At 41.1% G+C, this 26,610-nt stretch overlaps 1 protein-coding gene across 9 annotated transcripts in view; it reads right to left on the minus strand.

Moving 5' to 3' along the window:
- Positions 1-230: 230 nt before the first annotated feature.
- TMCC1 (transmembrane and coiled-coil domain family 1) overlaps positions 231-26,610 on the minus strand; it is a 251,589-nt gene continuing 225,209 nt past the window's right edge. For all 9 annotated transcript variants that reach the window (XM_025884743.2, XM_073901690.1, XM_025884741.2 and 6 more), the window contains 3 exons: positions 24,169-25,103; positions 6,624-6,759; positions 231-4,259 (listed from right to left, as the gene is read on the minus strand). In XM_025884743.2, coding sequence (XP_025740528.1) covers positions 3,945-4,259; positions 6,624-6,759; positions 24,169-25,103 — 1,386 coding nt within the window. In that variant the 3' untranslated portion in view covers positions 231-3,944. The remainder of the gene's footprint in view (positions 4,260-6,623; positions 6,760-24,168; positions 25,104-26,610) is intronic.

Genomic DNA, 26,610 nt, shown 5'->3' on the forward strand with positions numbered 1-26,610 from the left:
GTTGAAGGGAATTGTGGCAAAGTGACAATCTGAAATGATGGGTATAAAATCCTGGGAGACAGTGACAGTCACCCAGCTATCAGTTATGGTTTCAAGATATTGACTGCGTCCATGTGTGCGTGCGCATGCACACACAGAGTTTCTAATGTACAAATGAATTAAAAGTTTTCAGACTGACAAACTTGTCATGGAAACTGAATAAATATGCAAAAATAAAGAGCAAAATAAACCCGAGTCCAACCACCTCGTTAATAGCTGAGGTCTTTATTTCAATTTGTATGTACAGTAAAAGTGCTGCTGAGAATATGCAGCAACCAGACAAAACATAAATGTAATTCTCTCTCAACAGTTAGCAGCTTAAGATCTATCAACTACAGTGTTAACGTTCACACGTTCACAAGTGTCATTTCTGTACTTTTCAATTCGTGCAAGTGAGTTTTTATTCTGACACACTTTGATAAAACACACTTACAATCTAGTAGTCAGTCCTACTGAGGGTATCACCTAGCATACACAACACACAGACAGAAATGTTAACTCTTAGAGCCACATTCAAAATCCCCAGTTTCATCTGGGGATGGGAACCATAATTTTGCCTGTGTCAATTTGTTGATTATAATATTTGGTTTTGTTTTGGATGCGTATTTCCCAAAGCTGAAAGGCAGCCCCTCACTGGAACTTACTTGGAATTCAGTATTTCATCTGACTGTACCTCAAAGGAATATGAAGTCAGAAACAAAACCAAATGCAGTGAAGACCACATAAAAATATGCTTGTTATTAGGGCATGGCTAGCAAGGAAGGCTTGATCCCAGTGTTTTCCTTGGTATCAGATTTTTACCTCAGTTGGGTGGCAGGGGTACAAGGGAGAAAGAAGACCCCAGTCAATGAAGTGTAAAATTTAACCTACTTTTGCTTCTTAGGGAGCCAGTGGAGTAGAAAGCCTTCCTTGCTAGGATGCACTGAGTATATACCAAGGAACTGAAATTGGAGCAGACAGAAGTGCCCTTCAATTGAATCATAAAAATGGTAAAATGTTATTCTACAATGAACAGAGTCACCCAGGCTACCACAGCCAGCCTCAAGCACCAGCACTAACAAGTAATCCAGGAATGCTTCATTTCAAAGGGAATGCACGTAGTCTTTAAAAGAGAAGAAGCATTAAAGCAAGGGGAAATTTCCACTCACAGAACAATTGTTAAACAACCATTAGAGTGAGGTTATAGAAGAGCTTTGAATAGACCAGAATCCGGGAACAGCCACAATGCAAAGAAACACAAAGGCAACAGGTGTGGGAGCGGGAAGTGGGGGAAGGCATGAAAACAGATGCATGGTTACAAATAGCATTAAATGCAGACAACTGTTGGGGCCTGGTGAAGAATCAAGGGACAAGACACGTAGAAAGCCATTACTGTAACTAACCTAGCTTGAAGCTCCTTCCTAAGACAGTTTGAGAGAGGATGGTGGACAGTTAGCACGGGCCTGTTTGGCTGGGATCTCAGGGGGCTGTCCAGAGGCAGAAACCTTCCTTTGATAGAAATTGACCCTGGCAAATGGGAACAATTTCAATCCATCTATCACGGTGAATTCTAGCGCCCACAAAACTTAGTAGCCTCTACACAGTTTAGGGGACTCAAAGGTTCTTAGAAAAACTGGAGGATGGTGGCTAGGGCCTCTTTTTAGTAACTTTGTGGGGCTCTCTTCCCTACTCTGAGTGATTAAGCTAGAGCAGAAGGTTATGAGAAACTATGCTAGTTTGACAAAGTCATGGTGTCCTTTGGCACTCCTGCCTGAAGTCACTGCAATATTTTTAGGCAAAGTTAACATTTAAAATACATAGGCATGGGAATAATTTGTTTTTGGCCTGAACATGAATTGGTTCCAATTATTTTTTAATAGAAAAATCATCCCCGTGGTCCCTGCTCTGGGCACTAATTTTAAGAGGTCAACAGAGCTAACAGGTTGTACTACAATCATCTGAGGATGGAGTGAAGATTGGGGTACCTGAGTTAAAATATCAAAATGATTATGGAAACAACATGCTGACTCTGAGAAGGCCAGCCTGCCAAAGCCACAGGAGGCTGGAGCTGTCATGTAAACCATCCTCTCAGACAGAGAAGGCAATGCTAATCTAGTTCCAAAAGAATTTCCCGGTATGGGAAGAATAGGCAAAGCATGCTTTGCTACTCTTTTCAGGGCATGTTACACGCCCCTTGCTCATCACTTGGTTGCACAGAACTGAGGCCAAGCAGGAACAGCATTTGTGATTCAATACTATGAATATGAAAAGATTAACCAAGCTTTCTAGATAGGCTCTAAAAGCCCAGTTCCATCCTGGTGGAACTGGTTATAGCATGGGGAAGGCGGCTCAGTCATTTTTTTCTAAACTGTCTATAAAAGTCCACTGAGCATAGGTATGTTAGTAAGTTAGTCTAGATGAACAGGCAGTGGACAACATTTTACACCCCAAACTTGGGTCCTTCTAACCTGACAGATCCTTTTCTGTTCTTCAGGGAGAATCATCTTCAGTTGATTCTCTCAGGCAGACAGAATAAAGCTTTGAAATTAAGGATGCCGGGGCCAAAATGCAGACAGAAGATTCCACATCACTTTGGTTTCAGTAATCAGGGGTTGTTAAAAATAAATTAAGGAAACACAAGGAATTATGTATGACTCTCATAATATAGTCTCAATTTTTTCCTAAAGACCACCCCAGCCCAAAGTCACTGGGTGAACATTTTCTTGGGGCAAAAAAATCTCTGTCCTATCATGCTGGTTTGTGGAAACGGCCTCCTCCTCCCCCTGCACACCCCTCTCCTCTCCAACCAAGCCAAGCCCATGAAGTGGTGTGGTGGGGGCGGCAGGCACCAAAAAGCAGCAGCCAGAGGAGGAAGTCTACGCTGCATCTCAAAACAAGGGCATCAGAAGGAAGCATTTATAGCAAGTCTTCCTTTACTCAAACTGCTTCAAGACAAGAGGGAGCAGCACACTTAAATATCCACACATTTCTTCATTTAAAAACATCACTTCTTTATTTCAAAGGAAAAATAAAAGACCCTCCCAACCCTTTCCAAAAAAACCCAATAATAATAATAACAATAATAAAAAAATCCTATTAGAAACCATAAGGAAGCACTGAGAGTTTGAGTATTACATTCTTCAAGTATGCTGTTCGGATTTTTTGTTTTTTTAAGTTGGTGACTATACACATATTTAAAAAAACCTTAAAAGTGCGGCCAAGGGATTTTGCTTAAAATTAAGTATTTAGAGGGCTACTTCAAAATACTGTAGTAGGGCTTTGCAGTGATCCTTTGGGGCATGATGCTCTCACTTTTGTATCCTAGCAAAGGTTAAGGGACCAGGTTCAAAAGTGATCATACTTCCAGGGTTAGCATGAGTGGCCAACTTGGGTGAGAAAGCCAGGGAGAGATCCATGTGTTCTTCCACGGACAAGGACAATCCACCCTGAATCCAAAAATTCAGACATGGAATGTGGTAGGATTTCACAGTAAAGTTAGTCTGGGAGGGGGAGAGGTGGTGAGCCCAGACGAGGCAGGGTGTTAGGTTTAACTGGTTTCCCTAATCAGGTTTTTGCATCTTTTTAGTGGGTTTTAGTGCAGTCCTTCAAGCCACAATTTAGAATGCCCTTCAGTGTGCTCCAGATTGTTGGTTCATATTAAAGGACTGTTTAAGATTTGCATCCCAAGGAAAATCATGCTACATAAAAATGATCCAAGATTTTTGCCCAAAAAACTTCTTGGATAAAATCTAAAAAATACTATTGCAATTGCGTCTCTTGAAGAAAAAAACATTATTCTAAATGTAAACAGATTCACTCAACTCTTTTGTTGTTGTAGAAAACTTCAGAGAAGGTAAGTTGCTGTCTAATTCTTCGCTGCATGCACTCGCCAGAGGGTAGGGGAGCACTGCCTTCTTGTGCCAGCATCATCTGGGGGAGGAAAAGAACCGTTCCACATAGCTGAAGAGGGCATCCCAGTGCTTCCAGAGAAAGGCAATGAAAACCACAAGGAATAAAGTGCTGAACGTCCTGTTGCGAGTCTTCATGAGAGGAACCACACAGTTGGCTACCGTGGAGACAAAGACCAAAAGGACCGCCATGACTGCCAGAAGGATGTTGATGAGTTTGCCCAGAAGGTTCCGGGCAGTGGCATTCTCCAGCCCTTCCAGCTGTACCACCTGCTGCTGCTGCTGCTGCAGCTCCATCTTGGAGATGCGGGTCTGGCACGCCTCCAGGGCCTCCTGTGGGCCAGAACAGGGAACAGTTAAGCTTCTGCTCACACTACTCTGAATAGCTGACATGCACTTTGGGCGAGCCGGATGCATCTTGAGCTATGCCAATGATTTTAAATATGCTAGTCGTGAATAAGAGAGGCCAAATGTTTAAGTCTTTATTCAAGCAATTACTCACCTAAACTGCCCTCCACCACATTCCTCCCACGATGGCTCACAGGAAGCAGGAGCCACACTCGGATGTGGTCTTGAACATTTTAACGAGAAGACCTCTGGGATATTTTTTTTCCCCATGTAAAAATTACTAATTAAAGTTGCACAGGACAAACATACTTGCTCAACATTTCAAATAGGATCCATTGTCTCCCTTGATATTTTCCTTAAATCCAGGTCTTAGCCTTGAAGTAATACTGTCACTCTGACACGTGTTCTCATTCTTTCACCTATGTTTAAACGCCTGCATATTTAAGCCTAGGGAAATGTATGGAATTATTTTTTGACTTCCTATCTTAATAGTATCATACTATAGGAACTAATTCATAACTCATTTTTTTTCACTCAACAGTAGGTCCTATCGATCCTTTCCATGTCAATGTGTAGAGATTTACCTCATTCTTTTTAATTGCTATGTAGCATTTTATAGTATGGATAGATATGTCACAGTTTATTCAGCTAGTTCCCTGCTGGAGAGATTTAGGTTATTTCCAACTTTTCCAATGTAACAGTGATGAGGTGAACATCCTCTGGACATCCTTGTACGCACTATCCATTGTTTTCCAAGTCAAGTAAATCACAGACAACAGTGTAAAGGGCTCTCTGATCTGTCTTCGTAAAAAGAGTACACTCCCCCCACCGCCCCTTTTAAGGTTGATCTTTGTAAGGAGGACACTATGCCCAAACACTAGACCAAACACTGTAAGTGATACACTCCCTTCAAGCCATGGGTTTATATGAAATTTACCCTCAACATTCAGAGGACAGAATATCCTCCAAAGTTCAGTGGTGGTGGGAGCCTTAGGTTTTTCTGGTCTTGGTTTCAATGCATCCTGGTTTCCTGTGATTTGAGATGAAAACTAGGCAACTTCAGATTGAAGCAAGCTAATGAATGGACAGTGAATACTACCCAGCCCAGAATGATCATGGGAAAAAAACTAAAACATACAGAATTCCAGAGTCTGGAGAAGATGGTAGCTGGGCAAATGATCCAGACATTCCCTTGATTCTTTAAGCTGTAATACAAGATTCCTGGACTACTTCCCTTCCCTAAGACCAGCTTATTTCAAGATGCTTTTATGTGAAACCAGCAACTGTTCCCTTAGAAATACCTCCCAACTGGAGTAAGAAAAAGTTACATATTCTATTTCCTCATAGCATAAACTAGAGGGCCTTAAACATAACTGCCTCATGTGTTATTCTCACAAATGGCCTGGCAATGTGCCTGTAAAAGGTTTGGGTTTGGCAACGAGGACAAATGCCTCCTTTGCTACAGAAGACAGACAAGATGGCCCTCTTGTGAGAGCAGCTCCTGAAGCGGTAACCAACAGCTGTAATTATGCACGTGGTCTCCTATATACCGAGACCTGTGACCCCCAGAACATTTCCTATGAACCCAAGCAAGCATACCACCCCTACATGGTACAGCCTTTCAAGAAATGTACCTCATTTGAAGACTAGGTATATTACAGTTGGTATAACCTTCTCTTGATACTCTACCTTCCCCAACTTTTTTTCTAAACTTTTCAATATTATGGTAAAATATACCCAACATTAAATTTTAACCATTTTAAAGTGTACAATTCAGTGGCATTTAGTAAATTCATAATGTTGTACAACCATCACTACCATCAAGTTCTAGAACACTTTCATCACCCCAAAAAGAAATCCCCTAAGCCTTAGCTATTACTCCCTATTTCCCCTTCCTGCAGCCCCTGACAACTGCTGATCTTTCTATCTCCATAGATTTGCCTGTTCTGGACATTTCATGTAAATGGAATCATATAATATGTGACCTTTTGTGACTGGCTTTTTTTTCAGAGCATAATGTTTTCCAGATTCATCTATGTTATAGCATGTATCAGTATTTTATTCCTTTTTCTTCTTCTCCGTTTTTATTGTGGTAAAAGACACATAACATAAAACCTACCACCTTAATTAACCATTTTTAAGCGTACAGCTCACTGGCATTAAATCCATTCATAATGTTGTGCAGCCATCGCCACCATCTAACTCCATAGCTCTTTTCATCTTGTAAAACTGAAACTCTATAGTCATTAAAAAAGAACCCCTCGTTCCGTTCAACCCCCAGCCCCTGCTGACCACCATTCTACTTTTTGTTAGTCTTCTGCTTTTACAAATCCAATCCTTCATGCTAACCTGGATGTCCCGGGCCCGTTCATAGGACTGATACGCAATTTTCTCTTCCATGCTGGCCAATTCCTGCTTCAAGTTTAAGATTTCATTCTGATGGAGTTCCGTTAGGTCATTTAGTTGTTCTTCTAATCGTTCACATCTAAGGGCGGGGAGGGGGGAAAGTTAGAATTTTATGCATTCTGTATTTTTCTTGGTATTATTCACATCTATCCCCAAAACCCATTCTGCAAAGGAAGAAAACAAAAGCACAAAGAAATTAAGTCAGTGGCCTGGGATAACAGGGCATGCTAGTGGGGACAGCTATCTTAGTCCCTGGAATGGAAGCTTGTCACAAGGCCATATCATAGCAGCAACATGGTTTTTCCACAATCTTCTCATCACACAGTACTTGCAGCAATGCCAGCAGCCCTGGTCAGCTTGGAGTGTACTCATAATAAATGAGGCAGTTCTTACTTTGTTCTGAGCAGCAAAGGGCAGAGGCAAAAACAAGAATACAATTAAGCAGGTCTCATCACAAGATAAACAGCACATAAATGGAAACTGACCTTCTAGCAGTCACCAGTAGCTTATCCTGATACTGGAGGTCACTCACCTGGATGTTCATGGTTCAGAGCCCATCATCCCCTTGGCCAAGCACAGTGTCTAGGACATCTCAGTCAACAAATATTTACTAAGAGCCTGCTGTGTACCAGGTATGTTCAAAGTACTGGAAATACTGTGTGGTTAAGCAACACAGAATGCCTGCCCTCAGTAGTTTACATCTAAGTTGTATGTGTGTTGGGGGGGGAGGCAGAGAAACCAAGACAACTGCAGGTATGGATAAGTAAAATGAAGAAGATCAACAGGGGTATATATATAACAGAGTGCCTGGTGGCTGGTTAAGCTGGAATAGTCAGAGAACTCTTCCCTGTTCAGTGCTCTGCAACAATGACAGTGAAACTTGAATGATGGTATGAATGGGCTTATGAAGATGCGGGGGGAGGAGTCTCTTAAAGCAGAAGGAATAGCAAGTATAAAGTTCTCAAGATGAGAACTAGCTTGGCAGGTTTGAGGGACACAAAGTAGGCCAGTGTGGCTATAGCTGAGAAAAAACAGGAAGAATGGAGGGAGATAAAGTTCCCTGGAAGCAGGTCATTTAATTCATCTTGTATCTCTAGCACTTAGGGCTTTCTATGAGAAGGTTAATCTACATAAAGGTAGAACCTGGGCTGGGCACCTAAAGACCAGTAGGATTGAAACAGGTTTAAAGGACAAGATCAGAGATTTTAGGTAGAAAAAGAACATGGGTAAAGGACAGGAGGTAGAAATGTACAGGATAACTGGAATGATAGATCTATGTTGGAGAGAAAATGGAAAACTGGCCTTAAAAGGTAGGTATGGGAGTTGGGATTCTGGAACAGATAGTAAACGGGCCCAAAGCAGATTGCTGATGGGGAGAGGGTGACATGATAAACACAGCGTTTTAGGAATATGGGTTATATAGAGAAGAGGATAGATTGGGGTAGGTTGTGTGTGGGAATTCCAGGAACCAAACAAAGAACTAAGTAGGTAGGAGGATAGTTGAAAACTATACATTAAAACAGACTGGAAAGGGAACAATAAACTCATCTCTAGCTTTTGATGAATAAAATGTAAGCCTCTCTGTCAGAGGGCTCAGCCCAACAGGAGAATATACTGCTACTGAACACTACTGGGGCAAACACACACCCAACACTAGCATAGAAGCCTCAGAGGACTTTGTATTAAAAAAATAAAAATGACATTTAAAACTACCCTCCCTTTCCTTTTTTTTTTTTTTTTAAGATTTTATTTATTTGACAGAGAGAGACACAACGAGAGGGAATACAAGCAGAGGGAGTGGGAGAGGGAGAAGCAGGCCTCCCACCGAGCAGGACGGGACTCGATCCCAGGACCCTGGGACCATGACCCAAGCCGAAGGCAGATGCCTAACGACTGAGCCACCCAGGTTGCCCCTCCCTTTCCTTGTTTTTAACCCCATATATAGTACACAACCTTTTAAGGAATACACAGAAGTTTTCTGTTAAGGTAATTCTTATACTGCAGCATCACTGATATTCTCCCTTCGATAATTACATAATAAATAATTATATCCTACACTCCATTCTAAGAAACAAGGGTTTTTATTTAAAAGGCACAGTCTGGCCCTTTTCACTGTATTACTGAATCCTACTGAGTTTTCCTTTATCCTTGATAGGCATCTGTATTGCTTTCTTTCACACTGAAATTCTGTTACTGAAGTGACGGAACAGATCAGAAAGTGCTTCCACCCTTTACCTGTAACTTGGGCCAATATTCTCTGTGACTTTCTTTTCACTTCATCTGCTGCTGCCCAGGGCATATGCTCAGAAACAGGCACCATCTCTAGAACTGATTTTCTATCAAATTTTAAGTCCACCAACTGCCATAAGAATATGTTGATATACTGCCTTTTCAGGCTCATCCTGTTTTATTTAGCTCACTATTCTGTGGTGCTTTTAGTGTTTGATGATTTCATCATTCTCTCTCCTTCCAAGAGGTGGGATAGAGACTTTGTAAAAGGAGTGTTCCAAAGTATCAATCAGTCCCTTGAGATTAAAGGGAAGGGCTGGACCTAGCAGCAAATAACCCTCCTAAGCTAAGGATTGATACTGGGTGGCAGGGAGGGGAGCATGGCAGTGGTGACAATCAGTCTGCTGATGAGAACAGACCCATGTGACATCTTTGGCATGTGTTCCATAATTGTATAGTCTTTCAGGAATGTTGGAGAATCTTATTTGATATTAAACATGGCCTCACACATACCATCAGAACAGAATAAAAAGTAACAGCAGCTGCTGCCATTTATTTAGTGCCTACTATATATCCAAATTAATTTTTAATAGATTTATTTTTTTAAGATTTATTTATTTATTTGACAGAGAAAGAGAGAGACAGCGAGAGCAGGAACACAAGCAGGGGGACTGGGAGAGAGAGAAGCAGGCTCCCCGCCGAGCAGGGAGCCCGATGTGGGACTCGATCCCAGGATGCTGGGATCACGACCCGAGCTGAAGGCAGACGCCCAAGGACTGAGTCAGCCAGGCGCCCCCAAATTAATTTTTTAAAAGATTTATTTATTTATTTGGTGGGGGGAGAGGCAGAGAGAAACTCAAGCAGGGTCTGTGCTGAATGTGGAGCTCGATGCCAGGACCCTGAGATCAGAACCTAAGCCAAAACCAAGAGTCAGCTGACTGCGCCACTCAGGCGCCCCTATCCAAATTCATTTCTGAAACTCCAAGAAGGTAGTAGGTATTATCTTCACTTTACAGATAAGGAAACTGAAGCTCAAAGAGGTAAAGTAACTTGCCTAAGGGCACACAGAAATTAAGTAGGGAGTAAAGATTCGAATCCATGTTTGTCTGACTTTAAACCCAAGTTCTTCTTTTTTTTAAAGATCTTATTTATTTGAGAGAGAGAATGAGAGAGAGCGAGCGAGCACGTGAGAGGGGAGAGGGTCAGAGGGAGAAGCAGACTCCCCGCTGAGCAGGGAGCCCGATGTGGGGCTCGATCCTGGGACTCCAGGATCATGACCTGAGCCGAAGGCAGTCGCTTAACCAACTGAGCCACCCAGGCACCCTAAACCCAAGTTCTTAACCTCTACACTGTGATGCCACTTTGAAACTACTCAAGAAGCCCAGATGAGCTAAACTCCCTTTTATAAGTAAGAAATTTGAGTCAAGTCTATAGTTGATCCAAATTACATAGCCACACAGGGAGCTGGACTGAACTACAGTGACATGACTGTTTGGAGCTTGATGTCAAGGTGGAGTCAATGGGAGGAGGAATGTAGTAACTCTACATACCTAGAATCAAAAAGAGGATAATAACAAGCTTTGGGGAGGATGTGGATAAATTTGAACTCTCATACAGCTGGTGGGAATGTAAATGGTGTATCAGCTTTGGAAAACAGTTTGGCAGTTCCTCAAAAAGTTAAATAGAGAATCACTGTATGACCCAGAAATTCCACTCCAGGTATACACTGAAGAGAAATGAAAACTTCTTCCCACACAAAAAGGTGTACACAAACATTCACAACATTATTCTTAATGGCCAAAAAGTGGAAACAAGTAAACATCCATCAACTGATGAATAGATAAAATGTGGCGTAACCATACAATGGAGTATTATTTGGAAATAAAAAGAAATGAAGTAATGACACATGCTACAATATGGATGAACCTTGAATACATTATTCTAAGTGAAAGATGCCAGTCAGAAAGGACCACAAACTACATGATGCCATGCCATGTATATGAAATGTCCAAAATAAGCAAATCTATAGAGACAAAGATTAATGGTTGTCAGGGTCTGGGTGAAATGGGAAGATTGGAAGGCAATGAAAATGCCCTAAAACTGATTATGGTGATGGCTGCAATTATCTGTGAATACACTAAAAATCACTGATTTGTATATTTTGTTGTTGTTTTTAAGATTTTATTTATTTAGAAAGAGAGACAGAGAGAGCATAAGCAGGGAGAGGGGCAGAGGGAGAGGGAGAAGCAGACTCCCCACTAAGCAGGGAGCCCCACATGGGGCTAGATCCCAGAACCCTGGGATCATGACCCAAGCCGAAGGCAGACACCCAAACAACTGAGCCACCCAGGCACCCCTGACTGTATATGCTGAATGGGTGGATTCTATGGTATATGAATTACATCTCAATGAAGCTGTTAAAAAAGATTATGGATGTCTGTAATTTACTTTGAAATGCATTAAAAAAATGAGAGGAAGGGGGTGTCTGGGGGACTCAGTCGGTTAAGCGTCCAGCTTGATTTTGGCTCAGGTCATAGTCTCAAGGTCATGAGATTGAGCCCAAGTTGGGCTCTGTGCTCAGTGTTGGAGTTTGCCTGAGATTCCCTCTCTCCCTTTCCTTCTGCCCCTCCCCCACTCTAATAAATAAATCTTTAAAAAAATGAGAGGAAGGATGGATAGGTGGAAAGATGTGTGATAAAACAATATAGTAGAATGCAGAATCTAAGAGGTGGGTGGTATGAGTGCTTAGTGTACAGTTGTTTTAAACTTTGCAGCATATTTGAGGTTTATAATAAACACTGGGGAAAAATGATTATAGCCAGGAAAACTTAGGTTTGAGTCCTGGATCTGCCTCTCATAAGCTATGAGGTTAGCTTGCTTTTCTGAGCAAGTTCCTTCATCTATAAAATGAGGGTAATAATCTTAATCTTTTATACTCATATGAACACAGAAGCATTGTTTAAAAATGTCATTTTTTTCTCCTTTCCATCTTCATAATTTACCAAAACATAATGGCCTTTTTTTCCTCTCTTTTTTGTCACAGAGAGAGAGAAAAAGAGAGCACAAGTAGGGGGAGTGGCAGGCAGAGGGAGAAGCAGGCTCCCCGCCGAGCAAGGAACCAGACCCAGGACTCAATCCCAAGACCTTGGGATCATGACCGGAGCAGAAGGCAGACACCCAACACACTGAGCCATCCAGGCATCCCACATAATGGCCTTTTTGAAAATGCTTCTACTTATTAAAGAAGGCATCACTTGAAAACATGCTCCCTGAAAGGAATTCATGTGCAATTTGAAAACCTTTTTAGCCAGCCAAATATCTCCTGTGGTGACTGATTCATGGACTTAATCTTATTCTAGGCTCATCACAGTCCACATCACTGTGCTAACTATACAATAAATCCAAATATCTCACACTCGATTTTACATGTCTCAAGGATTATCACTATCATGTACCTCCCTACCCCTCTAGAGTTGTTAAAATCAGTATGTTGTGAAGAGAAACACACCACAAACATTTAAAGTATTGTCTGAAAGATAAAAAGGTTCCCTTAGAAGGAATCAAACTCTGGAGGTTAGAAAAGATCTTAGAAATCTAGTTACATCTCTTTCAACTGAGGAATTATTTCTATGACATCCCTGACAAGCAATCTCTCCTTGAATACCTCCAGTGGCATTTCATCTTTCTTAAGGCAGTGTTTTTCACTATTAGAGAAGTTCTTTTTAAAACTGAACTAATGGGCGCCTGGGTGGCTCAGTCGGTTAAGCCACTGCCTTGGCTCAGGTCATGGTCCTGGAGTCCCGGGATCGAGTCCCGCATCGGGCTCCCTGCTCGGCGGGCAGTCTGCTTCTCCCTCTGACCCTCTTCCCTCTCGTGCTCTCTATCTCTCATTCTCTCTCTCTAATAAATAAATAAAATCTTTAAAAAAAAAAAACTGAACTAAAACCTAGCTACTTGTAATTCTCACCTCACAGTCTTTGGAGCCACAAAAACAAGCTACTCCCTCACCTGTGTTACCTCTGATACCTGCATTCAGCAACAGAAGTAGTTCCCCATTATTTCTATAGAACAAATCCCCAGTAAAGTCTTAACTGCACTTGCATATGTCAGTATCATCTTGAACTCAGTCGGCTGACGGTGGTTCTTTCAGCGCACTCTTTCTGCACCTATTTGTAAAGATAAGCCTGTCTTCTATTGTCTTCATCCTGGGTGAAGACACAGAGGCCAAGAGAGGGCAAGGCCATGCCAGAGCCCACAGGTTGCTGCTAGAGCATAGCCCAGCCCCAAGCCTGGGCTAGGGTGACATACGCTTTGGTGTGCATTATAAAAGGTTGGGTGAGAAGACCTTCCTGCCCCACCCCTCCCCCAAACTATAGGCAGTAGGAAGTCCATGTTGGGGGATGAAGGTTTAAGTTAGCCTAGTTTGTCATTTTGTCTGTGTTTAGGAGTCCCATAGCTACACATCCAGCTGAAAAGCAAAACTGCATTCACCTTTGTGTTTTACTTATCCTAGTATTTCTGTGAGCACCCACTGACTGAAAGGGACAAGAATAAAGTGAAAAGAAAGGTGCCAAGTGCCAGGCAGATTAAGGTACAAAATATGTTTCTTCCCCCAAAGTTTTAACACTTTTTTTTTTTTTAAGATTTTAAGTAATCTCTATACCCAACGTGGGGCTCGAACTTAACGCTGAGATCAAGAGCCACATGCTCTACCGACTGAGCCAGCCAGGTGCCCCAATACTCTTTAACATTCCTGTGAAATGCAATCCTTCAACACCATGTTCTTTTCCGGAATTTTAGATCCAAATTGATGTAAGACGTTTAGACTTTTTAGTATATATAATTTTAAGTCCCTACTTAGTTAGAACATGCTTTACTGACTTCTTTCACCCATTGTTTGAGGGTTTCCCCCCTTCTTGAAGTATATCCTTTAGTATTTCTTTCAGCAAAGGTTTCCATGAGTGGTTAATTTTTGTCTACGTATGTCTAAAAGTGTCATAATTTCACTCTTTCTTGAATAATAAATTAGGTGGACATAGCATTCTAAGGTCACAGTTATTCTTCCCTAGCACTTTGAAGGTATTATTTTCTTCTGGCAGTATAATCTCTTATTTGTTTGGTCCATTTCACATTGAGTTTCTTTCATCAATTGGATTTCCTTGTGCCATCCGCAACTTCTGTTTGAGAGTATTATGGAGTTCCCTCCTGCATGTATTTCTTGCAGGTTCCTTTTCGGGCTATTTCATGGCTTTGGGTTGTTATAAAATATGTTTTGGATACCTTTACTTGTGAATACCTAAGATGACTCATTAATAACACCTTAGTTTGCCCCTCAGATTTTTATCTGTTTGTAAAGAGGGAAATTCCATAATTATATAATACTACATAAAAATATGTAATACTGTATATGAATCATAGAGTACATGCAAAAGTCCTCTGCACTTGTTCCCAACACTCTTGAACTTTATTATAAGAAATGTTTCTCATACAATGGTCACTAACATGTCAAAGGTTCTGGAAACCATTTATCATACAATAACACTAACATGTCAAAGGTTCTGGAAGCCATTTGGTTCACTTCATATTTTATCTAAAGGCTGTCCATCTTCACTCCTTCCACTTTGCACCTTCTTTGTACTTATGGTTTTATACAGTTTTTCTTTAAAAGATTTTGAGAGCAGGCGCACAAAGGAACGGGCGGGGTGGGGGGGGTGAGCAGAGGGAGAAGCAGACTCCCTGCTGATCATGACCTGAGACAAAGGCAGACAGATAGCTTAACCGACTTAGCCACCTAGGCGCCTCTGTTTTTAGGCAATTTGTACCAGCTGATGATCTGCTCAGCCTGGGTTTGGGATTGAAACCCTGACTCTGCAACCCACCAGTGTGACCCTGTGAAGAGGCAATCTACCTATTCCAAAGGGCAATTGTGAAGACTGAACAGGAAGGAGTTAGACATCAAATGCCCTGCGCAAAAATGGAGCTCAGTGGGAGAGAACTATCACAAGTATACATTTGGTTTCCTTTTTGTCTTTTTTTTTTTTTAAAGATTTATTTATTTATTTGAGAGAGCGAGAATGAGAGAGAGAGAGAGTACATGAGAGGGGGGAGGGTCAGAGGGAGAAGCAGACTCCCCGCTGAGCAGGGAGCCCGATGTGGGACTCGATCCCAGGACTCCAGGATCATGACCTGAGCCGAAGGCAGTCGCTTAACCAACTGAGCCACCCAGGCGCCCTCCTTTTTGTCTTTTATGATCTTCCCAGGTCCCTCCAACAATCCCTAGTGAGGAAGTTCAAAAGGACTGCTTGTTGACCTCAAGTGCTCTGTGGCTCCAACATTCAAGGCTTCTTCCTTCTGATTTTTTCCCCCTCTTATCCTCCACTTCTTCATCTATCTCCACATCCTCAATTTTACATTTTCTAAAATTTTCACTGTTCCAGTATATTGAGTTTTTCCTGATATCTCATAAATGGGTTTTCTGGGTACACATTCTGTCCTTCTCAAGAAGGATAAGAGAGGGGGCGCCCAGGGTGGCTCAGTCGTTAAGCGTCTGCCTTCGGCTCAGGTCATGATCCCAGGGTCCTGGGATCGAGTCCCGCATTGGGCTCCCTGCAAGGAAGGGAGGAGCAGGAAGCCTGCTTCTCCCTCTCCCACTCCCCCTGCTTGTGTTCCCTATCTCGCTGTGTCTGTCAAATAAATAAATCTTTAAAAAAAAAAAAAAAAGGACAAGAGAGGCACAAGCCTCTTTTCTTATTTCCTCATCAGGAGGGCCAGCACAAACATACAAATGGGTTCCTGCTATTTCCCTGACTCAAGTTTGCCAGACAACTAAGTCCATTCACTGGCTTGTTCAAGCTTTCCTTTAAATTGATGAAACTGTCCTGCCTACCTTCCTTTCATGGTATGTGTTTTGTATGCGTGAGAGGGAAAGTATCTCAAGTATACTTCATCTGATCTTTGCAAATCTCTAGAGAGAGTTGAATAGAAACTGTTAATCCTCACCATACTCCTGTGGAAAATAAAGTCCTTTGGAGATTGAACAATTCACTCAGAGTTACATGAGAAATTAATAGCAAGATTTCCTCAAGCTGAGAATCTTCCCAAATGAGAAAATATACTATTGTTCCCAGAGATAGTACTTTATTAACAGCTAGTTAAATAGTGAAATAGCATTTGGGTAAGTAGAATAAGCTCCATTTCTCCACAGATGAAAACAGACCAACAGGTTAGGAGACTTGCCAAGGTGACATAAAGCTGCAGAACTTAAGGGTGAAGCAAGATCCACAATGGGTCCAGTTGAAACAACCCCATTAATTCACCAACTAATTACTAGCATTTGCTTTCTTCTTCAAGTCATAAGAAGTACCTGGAGAATGATGACTTTCTGAAAGAAAAGTCACAACTGTTTTTGGGTAGCTGAAACCCTATTACACTTACACATTTTTTTTTTAAAGTAGGCTCTACACCCAATGTGGGGCTCGAACTCACGACCTTGAGATCAAGAATTGCATGCTCTACCAGTTGAGCCAGCCAGGCACCCCTACACTTACACAGTTGTGTTTGGGTTACCATAGTAAACACCTCTAATCTGCAGGAAACATCAGGGAGGAAACCAAGAAGGCCATAAATTTTGAGGCTTTTGTAAAATGTGATGAACAAAGAGGTTGGCAAGATGCCCTTGTCATCTTGGAATATAGGTCTTCTGGGTTACCTCAGCAACTTGAAAGAACTTTACTGGGTCTGTCATCACTAAAACACTTTCGCTGATTTGTTCACCCAGGTTATGGAAGTTTGTTCCTTAGCTCTTTTCACAACCTCACAATCCACAATTTGAAAGCACAAATCTGATCAAGCTTAACAATTTCCAATCAAACATTTTTCAGCGCCGTCAGTCATTTTTATATGGCTTACATAACATAACCTACATGTGAAATTATGGTCTGAAATCAGGCTAACACAAAGAGCCCAGTAAAGACGATGTGATGTCAGTTTGGGTGGAGGAGTGCATGTGGGGGAGGAATTTAGGGTTCAATCTACATCTAGTTAATCACTGTAAACATCAAAGTATCAAAACACTAACACCAATAATAACAAAAGCAATAACCACCCACTCCCCCATACCCCATGCCTTTTTAGGTGTGGCATCTGCCTCTGATTCATGAAGACATTTCCACATTAACCCTTACCTCCTTCGTCCCTGGGAGGTACTTTAATTTCTAATTAAGAAATGGGAGGCTGAGAAAGATGCAGTAATTTCCCCTTATTAGGTTAGTGAGGTGTACTGAGAATCCGAACCACTTGGTTCATGCTTCCTGTTTCTAGATTTGTTTTATTATTGTCTTTTTAAAACCTATACCACTAATCAAATGCAAAACGTAAACAACAACAAAAGGAAGAAAATACCCATTATTCCAGTTCCCAGTGACTTCTCACTACTCCCATTATTAATATTATAATCTCTTTTGCTTTACTTGCTAGTGTTTACTTCCTACCTAAATCCTAAAATAGGGAAGTCATATACCTAGGGAATTCAAAGAAAGAATACCTCTGTCCTCTCATTAAATATTAGTATTAAATCAAAGAGTGGGGGGGGGAAGGGAAGGTAAAGTGTGTACAGCCTTTCACATGTGATTTTTTAAGATCAAGAATTCTAAGGGATTTTATTTAACCTCTTGATATGATGCCAATTAGAGCTCTCTGGACATGAAGGGGAGGGGGCAATTCTTGGTCCTACAAGTATATGATTTTGACTGGCATGTGCTTTCCATGAGACTCCAGCTGAAACACAAAATAGAATGAGATTAATAATCTCATTTTAAAACTTTTTACTCAAAAGTCCTTCCCAAATCATTACAACTCAAAGAAAACTTAAACACTCGAATACAGCTTGAGTTTAACTATTAGTCAACAGAAAGCCTTAAGACTGCGAGATCTTTTTTAAATGTAGGTTATGTCATATTTTGGGAGGTGAAATCCATCCCCCATCCCAAAGCAAAATCTGCTCTATTTACAAAATTCAAAAAGACATCTAGATTTTGTTGTAGGTAAACAATTAATAGATAATAAGTAAATTGATAAAGTGTTTCAGCCATTGGAGGTCAACACATTAGTCATCTACTTAGATCAAAGATAAGCCAGGGCTCTTTTGGGTCAAATTCCTGATGAATGAGAAACTGGATGAGTGTCAGGCTGGAAATGTTTCACCTAGTGCATCACTCTTTGGGCGTGGCTCGAAAGTTTGGAGCCATCTCTGAGAGTGGGGGGTGGGGAGTGCTTCCCTAATTGGGCAACAGGTCATCAGGGCAGGATGGCTAAAGAATCTTGTAGAGCAGGTACTGAGAACAGGAAGAACCAGATCCCAGGGCTAACATCAACAGGGACCTGAGGTAGCTTCTGCTAGGGTCTGACCAGAACAGAGCGACATAGTTGGTGTAGGGGTATGACGTGTGGTGGGAACCGGAATATATTCCTGGCTGAATTGGGGAAAGTGGATATTTCCTCCCTACCTTTTGTTACTTCATTTGTGTTGAAGCCTGGAAAGAGGCTAGGAAACACTGAACTAGCCTTTAGTTGGAAAGGAAAAAGCATAGAATCAGTCCCCGAAACTTTCAGGGTAGGCAGTGCATTATCTTAAAGAAAGAGCAGATGCCTACAGCATACAGGGAATGAATAAAAGCTGGCGGGGAGGGGAGCTTTCTAGGCAATCTGGAAACTTGGTAATGACAGCTTTCTAACATCCTGGCACACCACAGACCATACTAAGTGCTTCACATACATTATCTCCAACCCTGTACAGCAGATTTCATTACCTTGTTTTTATACAGGAAACTGAGGCTCAGAAGAATTACATACGGTCACACAAAAACTGCCAAGTGATTGCAGGCTTGTCCAACCTCAAGTAATTACTGAAGTAAATAATTTTTCTCTCCCTCTCTTCCTCCCTCCTTCCCTTCCATTCTTCCTCCTTTACCTCTTCAGGGCTATGTTGGGAAGAGCACATCTGTAAAATCTCTTTTATATGGAAGGTCTTAGTTTTCCTAAGAACATATCTCAATTGGGCTTTATTTCTCTACAGGAGCTAATTTGATCCGATATTCTCAAGTTTCTATTTCAAACTTACTGTCCAAACCTAGTCTACATATACTCTGGAGACTCTCAGATCAATTTATAATTGATACAGGTCTAACACCTGGAGTAAAGGGGCCAAAATAGCTGTATCTGACCATATCTTTCTTTTATGTCTAGTGATGGTAAAAGAAAATCATATTTAACTGACCATCTGTTTAATTAAAACTCCAATGGCCTGTGCCTAATTGTGTTAGCCTAGCTACCGATGGTTGTACGGCATGTGACGGCTGCTCTGGTGATTGCCTTCTTTGTTTTTGCTCTTATGACTCAGGGCGGTTTAAAATATCCCTGGGCTTAATACAGTTTCAGAAGCTGATTTCCAAAGGATAGTAATCACCTTAAAATAGAAGCTTTTAAAATGGCATTACTGCTCCTCAACAGGAGGGGGGTTTTTAGTCTGCCTATTATGACACTGCCACATATGGACAGTAGCGGAGTAGGGTTCCCAGCCAGATCCCCAAAGGGAAAAACTACAAAAGGAACCTGTAAAACTGTCAATGAATGTTTTCCTAGTTCTCTCCTATTTTCAATGCATTTTGCCACAGCTCAATTTTTTCCTCTGGTAGCTCAAGAATATATTATACCCACCATGGGAACAGGACTAGTCTTCCAGTTTTTAGCAGATTAAATATATGTTAAACCATTTTACTGTGTGACCTGGCAAAAGTCACTTTATCTTTCTGGGCCTCAGTGTACTCGTGTAAAAGGAGATTAAACTAGATATCTAAGGGCCCTTCTATCTCTGAAGTACTACATGAACCCAGGTTCTACTAACAAACCTGTGATAATACTTTAATGGGACGTACAGACTATCTGAAGTGAGCACAATCCCATCACTAGAAAAACTGTTTAAACTTTGCATTTTTCTTTCCCAAAATACATGCTCTCACTCATATCTGAGAGCCCAATGCACAGCTCAAAGACTAAACACCTAGTTCCTGATCAAAGGTTGAGGTGGAGTTCAGATCCAAGCTCTGTTACAGTGGCTTCCTGGGCTGAATGCATGTGGGTGCTGAGGACATACTCAGCCATGGCACAGTTATGTGGGTGAAGAGAGAGACTGTACTCCACAGGCTTCTGAATATTTCTTTATTTCAAAGTAAGTAGATGGTCTTGGGTAAAAATCTTAATTTGGCCTTACTCACGGGCAGAGAGCAACAGGAAGCACATTGAGTGACAATACTGAAAAGGAACTCTGCAAAGGGGGAAATAAGGATGGAAGTCAAAGTTTCCTTAGTAGGTTTCCCCGATTACCTACACTGCTGTAGAAAACTTTCCAGAGCTTGTGCAGTCACAGATTTTTTTTTGCATTCGCAGAATTTTATAAAACATGTTAGCAACAATGACTCAGCTTTTAGTGAAACACACACTTTGACCTGGAAAAGGCCCAATACCTGATGTAGTCAATGCTTCCTAGAGCTAAACTATAGGCTAGTCTTTCAATCACACAGATTTTAGCTAGACTGTAGTTTTTCAATCATAATAGGTTTCAGGGTTGAGCTTGGGGAAAACAAAAACAAAAACAAACCTGTCCTGAAATGAAAAACAAAACCAAACCACTGGCTTTGCATTCACATTAAACTGGGTTTTATTCCTGGCTTTATCACTTACTAAGTAACATTTTGGCAAAATATAAAACCCCACTGGGCCTCCATTTCTTCATCTGTAGAATGCGGATAATACAATCCACCTGAAGGGCTACTGTGATTAGCAAATATAGTAAAACATTATGCACACCATAGGAGTTCAGTAAATGCTGAGTGGTAGTGTCTTCTCCACCTCATTTAAATAACAAGCAGCAACCCTGTACACAGCCTCCCTCCTGTCAACTCACATATTAGTAAAATAAACTAAAGCACAGAAAATAAACAAAATATCTAGAGTGGCCATATATGCTTTAATTAGTTCTTGGTCACAGAAGAATCCCTTAAGTCCATCCCTAGCTAGCCTACTTCCTTCCTAGACAAAAAGCCAAACCTACAACAGAGCTCAAATAGAAATTAGTAAAGAGAGGCTGTTGCAAGCAGCTCAGTAACAGTGTGGAGATATGGAAAGGAGAAAAAACAAATTCTTTAAAAAGCAGACAAAACAAATTTTATAAAAAGCAGACAAAAGAAATTTAAAGAGCAAGCTGTCTCGGACTGTTTACTGTAGAGGCACATAAACCTATCACTCTCACTGACCTGACAGTATCACTGAGCTAGACTAGAACACCACTGTTCTATACTATTTCCAATCATGTTAAGGTTCAGTGTATTATTCTGTTAAAAGAAGGTAGAGAAATTCTCTAAAAATGCTTAAAATGTGAAAGTTTTGATTCTTAAGAATATGCTTCAATGTGTGGGAAAATTTCACTTACATGAAATGGTTCAAAGATCAACAAAATTAAGTATATTTACTGGTTAAGAACATGTAACACAGGAGAAATTTCTAACTGCTCAATACATGGGAAATACTGGTACAAACAAAATAGCTGAGTCAAACAGCTGTGACATTTCTGCTCCCTTTCTTGGGGAGAAAAGGCTTTCTTTCTTCAAGATTCGTTTTAAGGAAAGACCATTCTTAAAGTTTAAGTGATATGACAAAAGTGAGATTATACATTATACTATGTCTTCCCTGGCTCTCCAAGCTTTACCTCTATTTTTGAAAATTCTTAAGTTTTTTTCTTTTTTTTTTTTTTAAAGATTTTATTTATGTATTTGAGAGAGAGAGAGAGAGACAGTGACAGAGATAGCGAGAGAGAGCACAAGCCGGGAGGAGAGTGAGAAGCAGGCTCCTACTTGAGCCGGGACCCATGCAGGAGGCTCTGGGATCATGACCTGAGCCAAAGGCAGCCGCCGAACCGAATGAGCCACCCAAGAGCCCCGAAATTCTTAAGTTTTCTTTATTCTCTCTTTATTGCATAAAACTAATAATTTACCCATTACAGAGAACCCAAAATGCAATGAAAGAAATGCACTTCTCGTTACCTCACAAGTGGTTTGGACTTGATTCTTATAATGAGGTTATAATGACCAGCTAAAAGTTCTGTCCTGTCCCTGGATTATTTTAAATTGGTACAAAGGTGGGCCTTGGGAAACCTGTTTTTCCTCTATGATTTTCTCATACTGGCCTACATCTGACTTGAAGACATAACAAGCTCTATATGAATTTTAAGCTCTGAAGGATTTAAAAACTGGTATGTTTTACCATCCATTCAAAATAAAGGGGTCAAAGCAGGCGATTGGTTTTTTGTTTTTTGGGGTTTTTTGTTTTTGTTTTTCAGCACATGACTGCGGGAGGACTGGGTCTCCATGTTCAGAGGGGTCTATTTTAATAGCAGCAGAAGCAGCTGCTACCTAACATCAACTGAGCACTCACAGGACCAGGCACTGAGCTATGTGCTTTATATAAATTATTCCCTTTAGATGTCACAATAACCTTATGAAGAACTGTTATTATTCCTATGTTATAGATGAGGAAACTAAGACTTTGAGAGGTTTAGAAACTTGCCCAGTTTTCAAGGTTAGCAAGTGGCAGAACTAGAATTTGAACTTGGGAGTTAGGTTTCACACTGTACAAAAGATCAGATGTTTTATTTTTTATTTTTATTTTTTTAAAGATTTTATTTATTTATTTGAGAAAGAGAGAGAATGAGAGATAGAAAGCATGAGAGGGAAGAGGGTCAGAGGGAGAAGCAGACTCCCTGCTGAGCAGGAAGACCGATGTGGGACTCGATCCCAGGACTCCAGGATCATGACCTGAGCCTAAGGCAGTCGCTTAACCAACTGAGCCACCCAGGCGCCCCCAGATGTTTTATTTTTAGAGTCCATTTGAATATCTGTTAGATTGCTCACTTTAGATATTGTCTTTTAAGTATATGAAAGAATATACAAAATACTGAAATAATAAATAGTAATATATTTGCTTTTATTAAAAACTTCATTTCTCTCTCCCATACTCACTTTTCTTTTCATCTCCCTTAAAGTCTTAGAATTAGGTTAGAATTAGTTAGAATTGAAGAATGAAGAGGCAGGGCTTAATTACTAATATTTTCACCATCTGAAAACAGCGTGCTGCTGTAACTTCTCTCAGAGCTAATGGATACACAGGAACAATTTATTTCAAATCCTGAGATTATCTCATAAAAGCAAACTTAAAAAAAAAATCACTGTTTTTAAAGAGGTCAAACGGACCTTAAGAGATCATGTGTTCAACCTTTGATATTACAGGATAAGTAATGAGGATTCCCTCGAGTTAGTATTTGGGATAGGACCAAAACCCAGGTCTTTCAAGGCCTGCTCTGACCTGTGGCTTCTGTAAAACTGGTCCTTAATCTGTATCAATGAGGTGGCCTGTCTCTGGCTGAGAGAGTTTGGATCTGAATGAGTACTGTATGGGAGATATTATTTCTCTCTGCATGGGATAGAAACAAGGGGAAAAAACATGTTTTTAGAGAACTAAGAGTGGTCTAATATGAATATGGAGTATAATACGAAACAGGGAAAGACCAGCTTCTCTACCTTTAGCACAGATATGACTCAAAGCAGTTAGCCCTTTGAGAATTCTCTAACGACTGTAGAAACATTTCATGTTTAAGTCCACGCCCATTGAAACATCTGCCAATTCATAACAAAGGTAACAGACGTGCTTATCTGGATATACTTTCAGTCTAATCTCTCTACACCAATTGTCCACATAAGTGTGTTTAAGGTCAAATACCTACAGTGTTCATTACATTTTAGCCAGGCTATATATTTGATTTTTCTTAGATTTCTTAGAGTTCAGAGGGTTATAGATCTTTTGAATTCAGTGTAGTATAGTTATAGGTTGCAATGATTTGTGGTTCTGTGATTATAAATAAATAGGTAGAATGCCTTAGAGAGCTTGGGCTTCATGTGAAAGTCCTAAACTGGAATGGAAGACTGGAGAGCTACCGTAATCATCTTCCCCTGACCCCAATGTTTCATTGGCGTATGATCTCAGGAGTCATTTAACTTCGCTGTGCCTCTATTTTGCTCTCTATGATAGAACTATGGGGATGTTATATGACATATCTAAGGTGTTCTGGATGCTATAAAAAAAAAAGATACTCTACACAGATCTTTTTGCAGTTCCCTTCAACAATTTAGAATTTTAATTACATATAACTTACCTATATCGCTCCTCCTGTAAGGCCTGCATTATTAATGAATAGTCTCTCTGATAATGTTCCTTGAGGGTCTCAAAGGATTCCTCTAGTCTGGCCTGTGTTTCCCGGATCTCCTGGATCTCATGTAGTAGTGCATCAAATCCTGAGCTCTGCATGTCCAGGGTGTTTGTTTTGGAGCTGGATGCTCCTACAGCAATGCCTCCAGTGGTGCTGTTGGCTCCCACTGAGCCTGAAGTGGCACTAGAACAATCTTCCTCACTACCATATTTTGGGCTTGACTGAAAGTTTGAAATCACCCCCAAAGCCTTCCCCCCATCATCCACTTGCCCTTCCTCTAAAGAGTCCTTCAGGTTAGGGATATTGTCTGCACTGCCAAATTTATTCCGAATTAGTGAGGCAATCTCTCTGGGTTTTGAGACCACGGCCCCTGCTGCTGAATGGGTCGCCTGGGAGAAGCTAGAAAGTCCACCTTTGACACTGTCCACCACACCTTCACTGAAGCCAGTCACCTTTGCTCCCACATCCTTCAGACCCTGGTGCATGTCCCTGAAGACATCCTTCGGCTGCCGAGGAATCCCATTCTGCTCCACCTCTCGGAGCTTCCTGTGGTAGTGCTCAAGTTTCTTTTGTAGCTGGAGGATAGTTTGGGCAGATTTCTGGTTCTTCTTCTCAAAGACCTGCTTGATTCGGGCAGCCTGCTGCTTGTCTGCACTGTTGGCAAGCTTCAAGTACTCAGCAACGTTGTCGTCCCGGGCTGTTTGTGCAATCTTGATCTGTTCTGTGAGCTTCAGGATTTTCTGCTGCAGGTGAGCAATAGCAGCCTTTGTGCGCTGAGGGTCTGGTGTTCCATCCACAGAGTCTGTGTGGATGCTGCCATCGGTGCTGGAGGCCACTGCACTGGAAGTCTGGGCGAGGCTGCTTACTTCCAATCGCTCGATCTAGTGTAAAAATAAGTGGATGTTAGAAGGAGCCCAAGAGGACTACCTCTCCAGAATCAATAAACCAAATGTATTGAGAATTTACAAACTCTCAGATCTTGGCATAGATAGTTGACCTAATACCTCCTGTCCTGTACAACTCCCATGTCCCTTTTGGATACTGTCCTTATACAAGTATACCTTACACAAAACAGACATATGAAAAAAGATTTGCACAAGATGTAAACTGGGGGTATTCTTCCTTTATTAGAGAATTTATTACAGTATTTCTTTAAATAACAAGGCTCCCCTAGTTGTTTATATTTTTTTAAAGATTTTATTTATTTGAGAGAGAAAGAGAGAGCAAGCAAGCACAAGTGGGGGAAGGGCAGAGGGAGAGGGAGAAGCAGACTCCCCGCTGAGCAGGGAGCCCCACGCGGGGCTCAACCCCAGAGCCCTGGGATCATGACCTGAGCCAAAGGCAGATGCTTAACCAACTGAGTCACCCAGGTGCCCCCGCTAGTGGGTTTAAATCATGATTTTATTCACATTCTTCACACATACTTTTGTGAAACAAGGTACATCTGCATTTCAATTTAATTATACGAAAATCATTTTAGTATTCAGACATCACTATAATTCCAATCCATGCTCTCAGATTATGGTCACCCAAAATGCTGGTGAGAATAGGTATTTTACTGGCTAGACATAAAAATCCAATTCTTATCAGTGTCTTTTTAACCCCAAGTATGTCAAGGGTAATGGGATTATTCTCTCTCTAATAGGGACACTCAACTGGTAGCTGCAGACAGGTGAAGGTAAGAATGAAAAGGTACTACTCCAAGTGCCAAGGATGAATGTAGTATACTCTTAGAGTTAATATCCCGGATCACAAGTACTGTGATATACTTGGGCAAGAAAAGTGAATACTCAGGGAGAGAGACAGTAAGAGGTAAGAAATTAAGCAAGTCAACAACTAAGTTCAGGCCTTTTGGAGCTCAACTTTTGTGAGTTCTATCCAATAAAAGGTTTTTTTTTTAGACAAGGGACTCTTAAACACACACAATGACTATCCTTCATATGGGTGAGCAACCATTCAAAGGAGATGAAGAAAAAGACAAGCTGCTCAAATCTGAAAACTGAAATTGTCCTATTTCAAAGCCATTAGCCAAAGCTGGGGAGAGGTCAGCTTTCCGAAACTCAGGAGAGAAAACCTAAGGTGTAGCTTGTCATGAACTGGAGTAGGGCTCATGTAAAAAGTCTGTAGAAACTGCTCTCTATTGGACAGTAACATAAATAAATAATAAAAGAACCATCTCAGGGCATTTGGGTGGCTCAGTTGGGGTTAGTTAAGGGTCTGCCTTCAGCTCAGGTCATGATCCCAGGGTCCTGGGATTGAGCCTCACATGGGGCTCCCTGCTCAGCAGGGAGTCTCCTTCCTCTCCTTCTGCCCTTGCCCCTGCTCTGCTCGCTGTCAAATAAATAAATAAATAAATAAATAAATAAATAAATAAATAAATAAAATCTT

The sequence above is a fragment of the Callorhinus ursinus genome, unplaced genomic scaffold (assembly GCF_003265705.2).
Source record: "Callorhinus ursinus isolate GAN/ISIS: 27379988/994484 unplaced genomic scaffold, GSC_fseal_2.0 scaffold15, whole genome shotgun sequence".
Classification (NCBI taxonomy): Eukaryota; Metazoa; Chordata; class Mammalia; order Carnivora; family Otariidae; genus Callorhinus; species Callorhinus ursinus.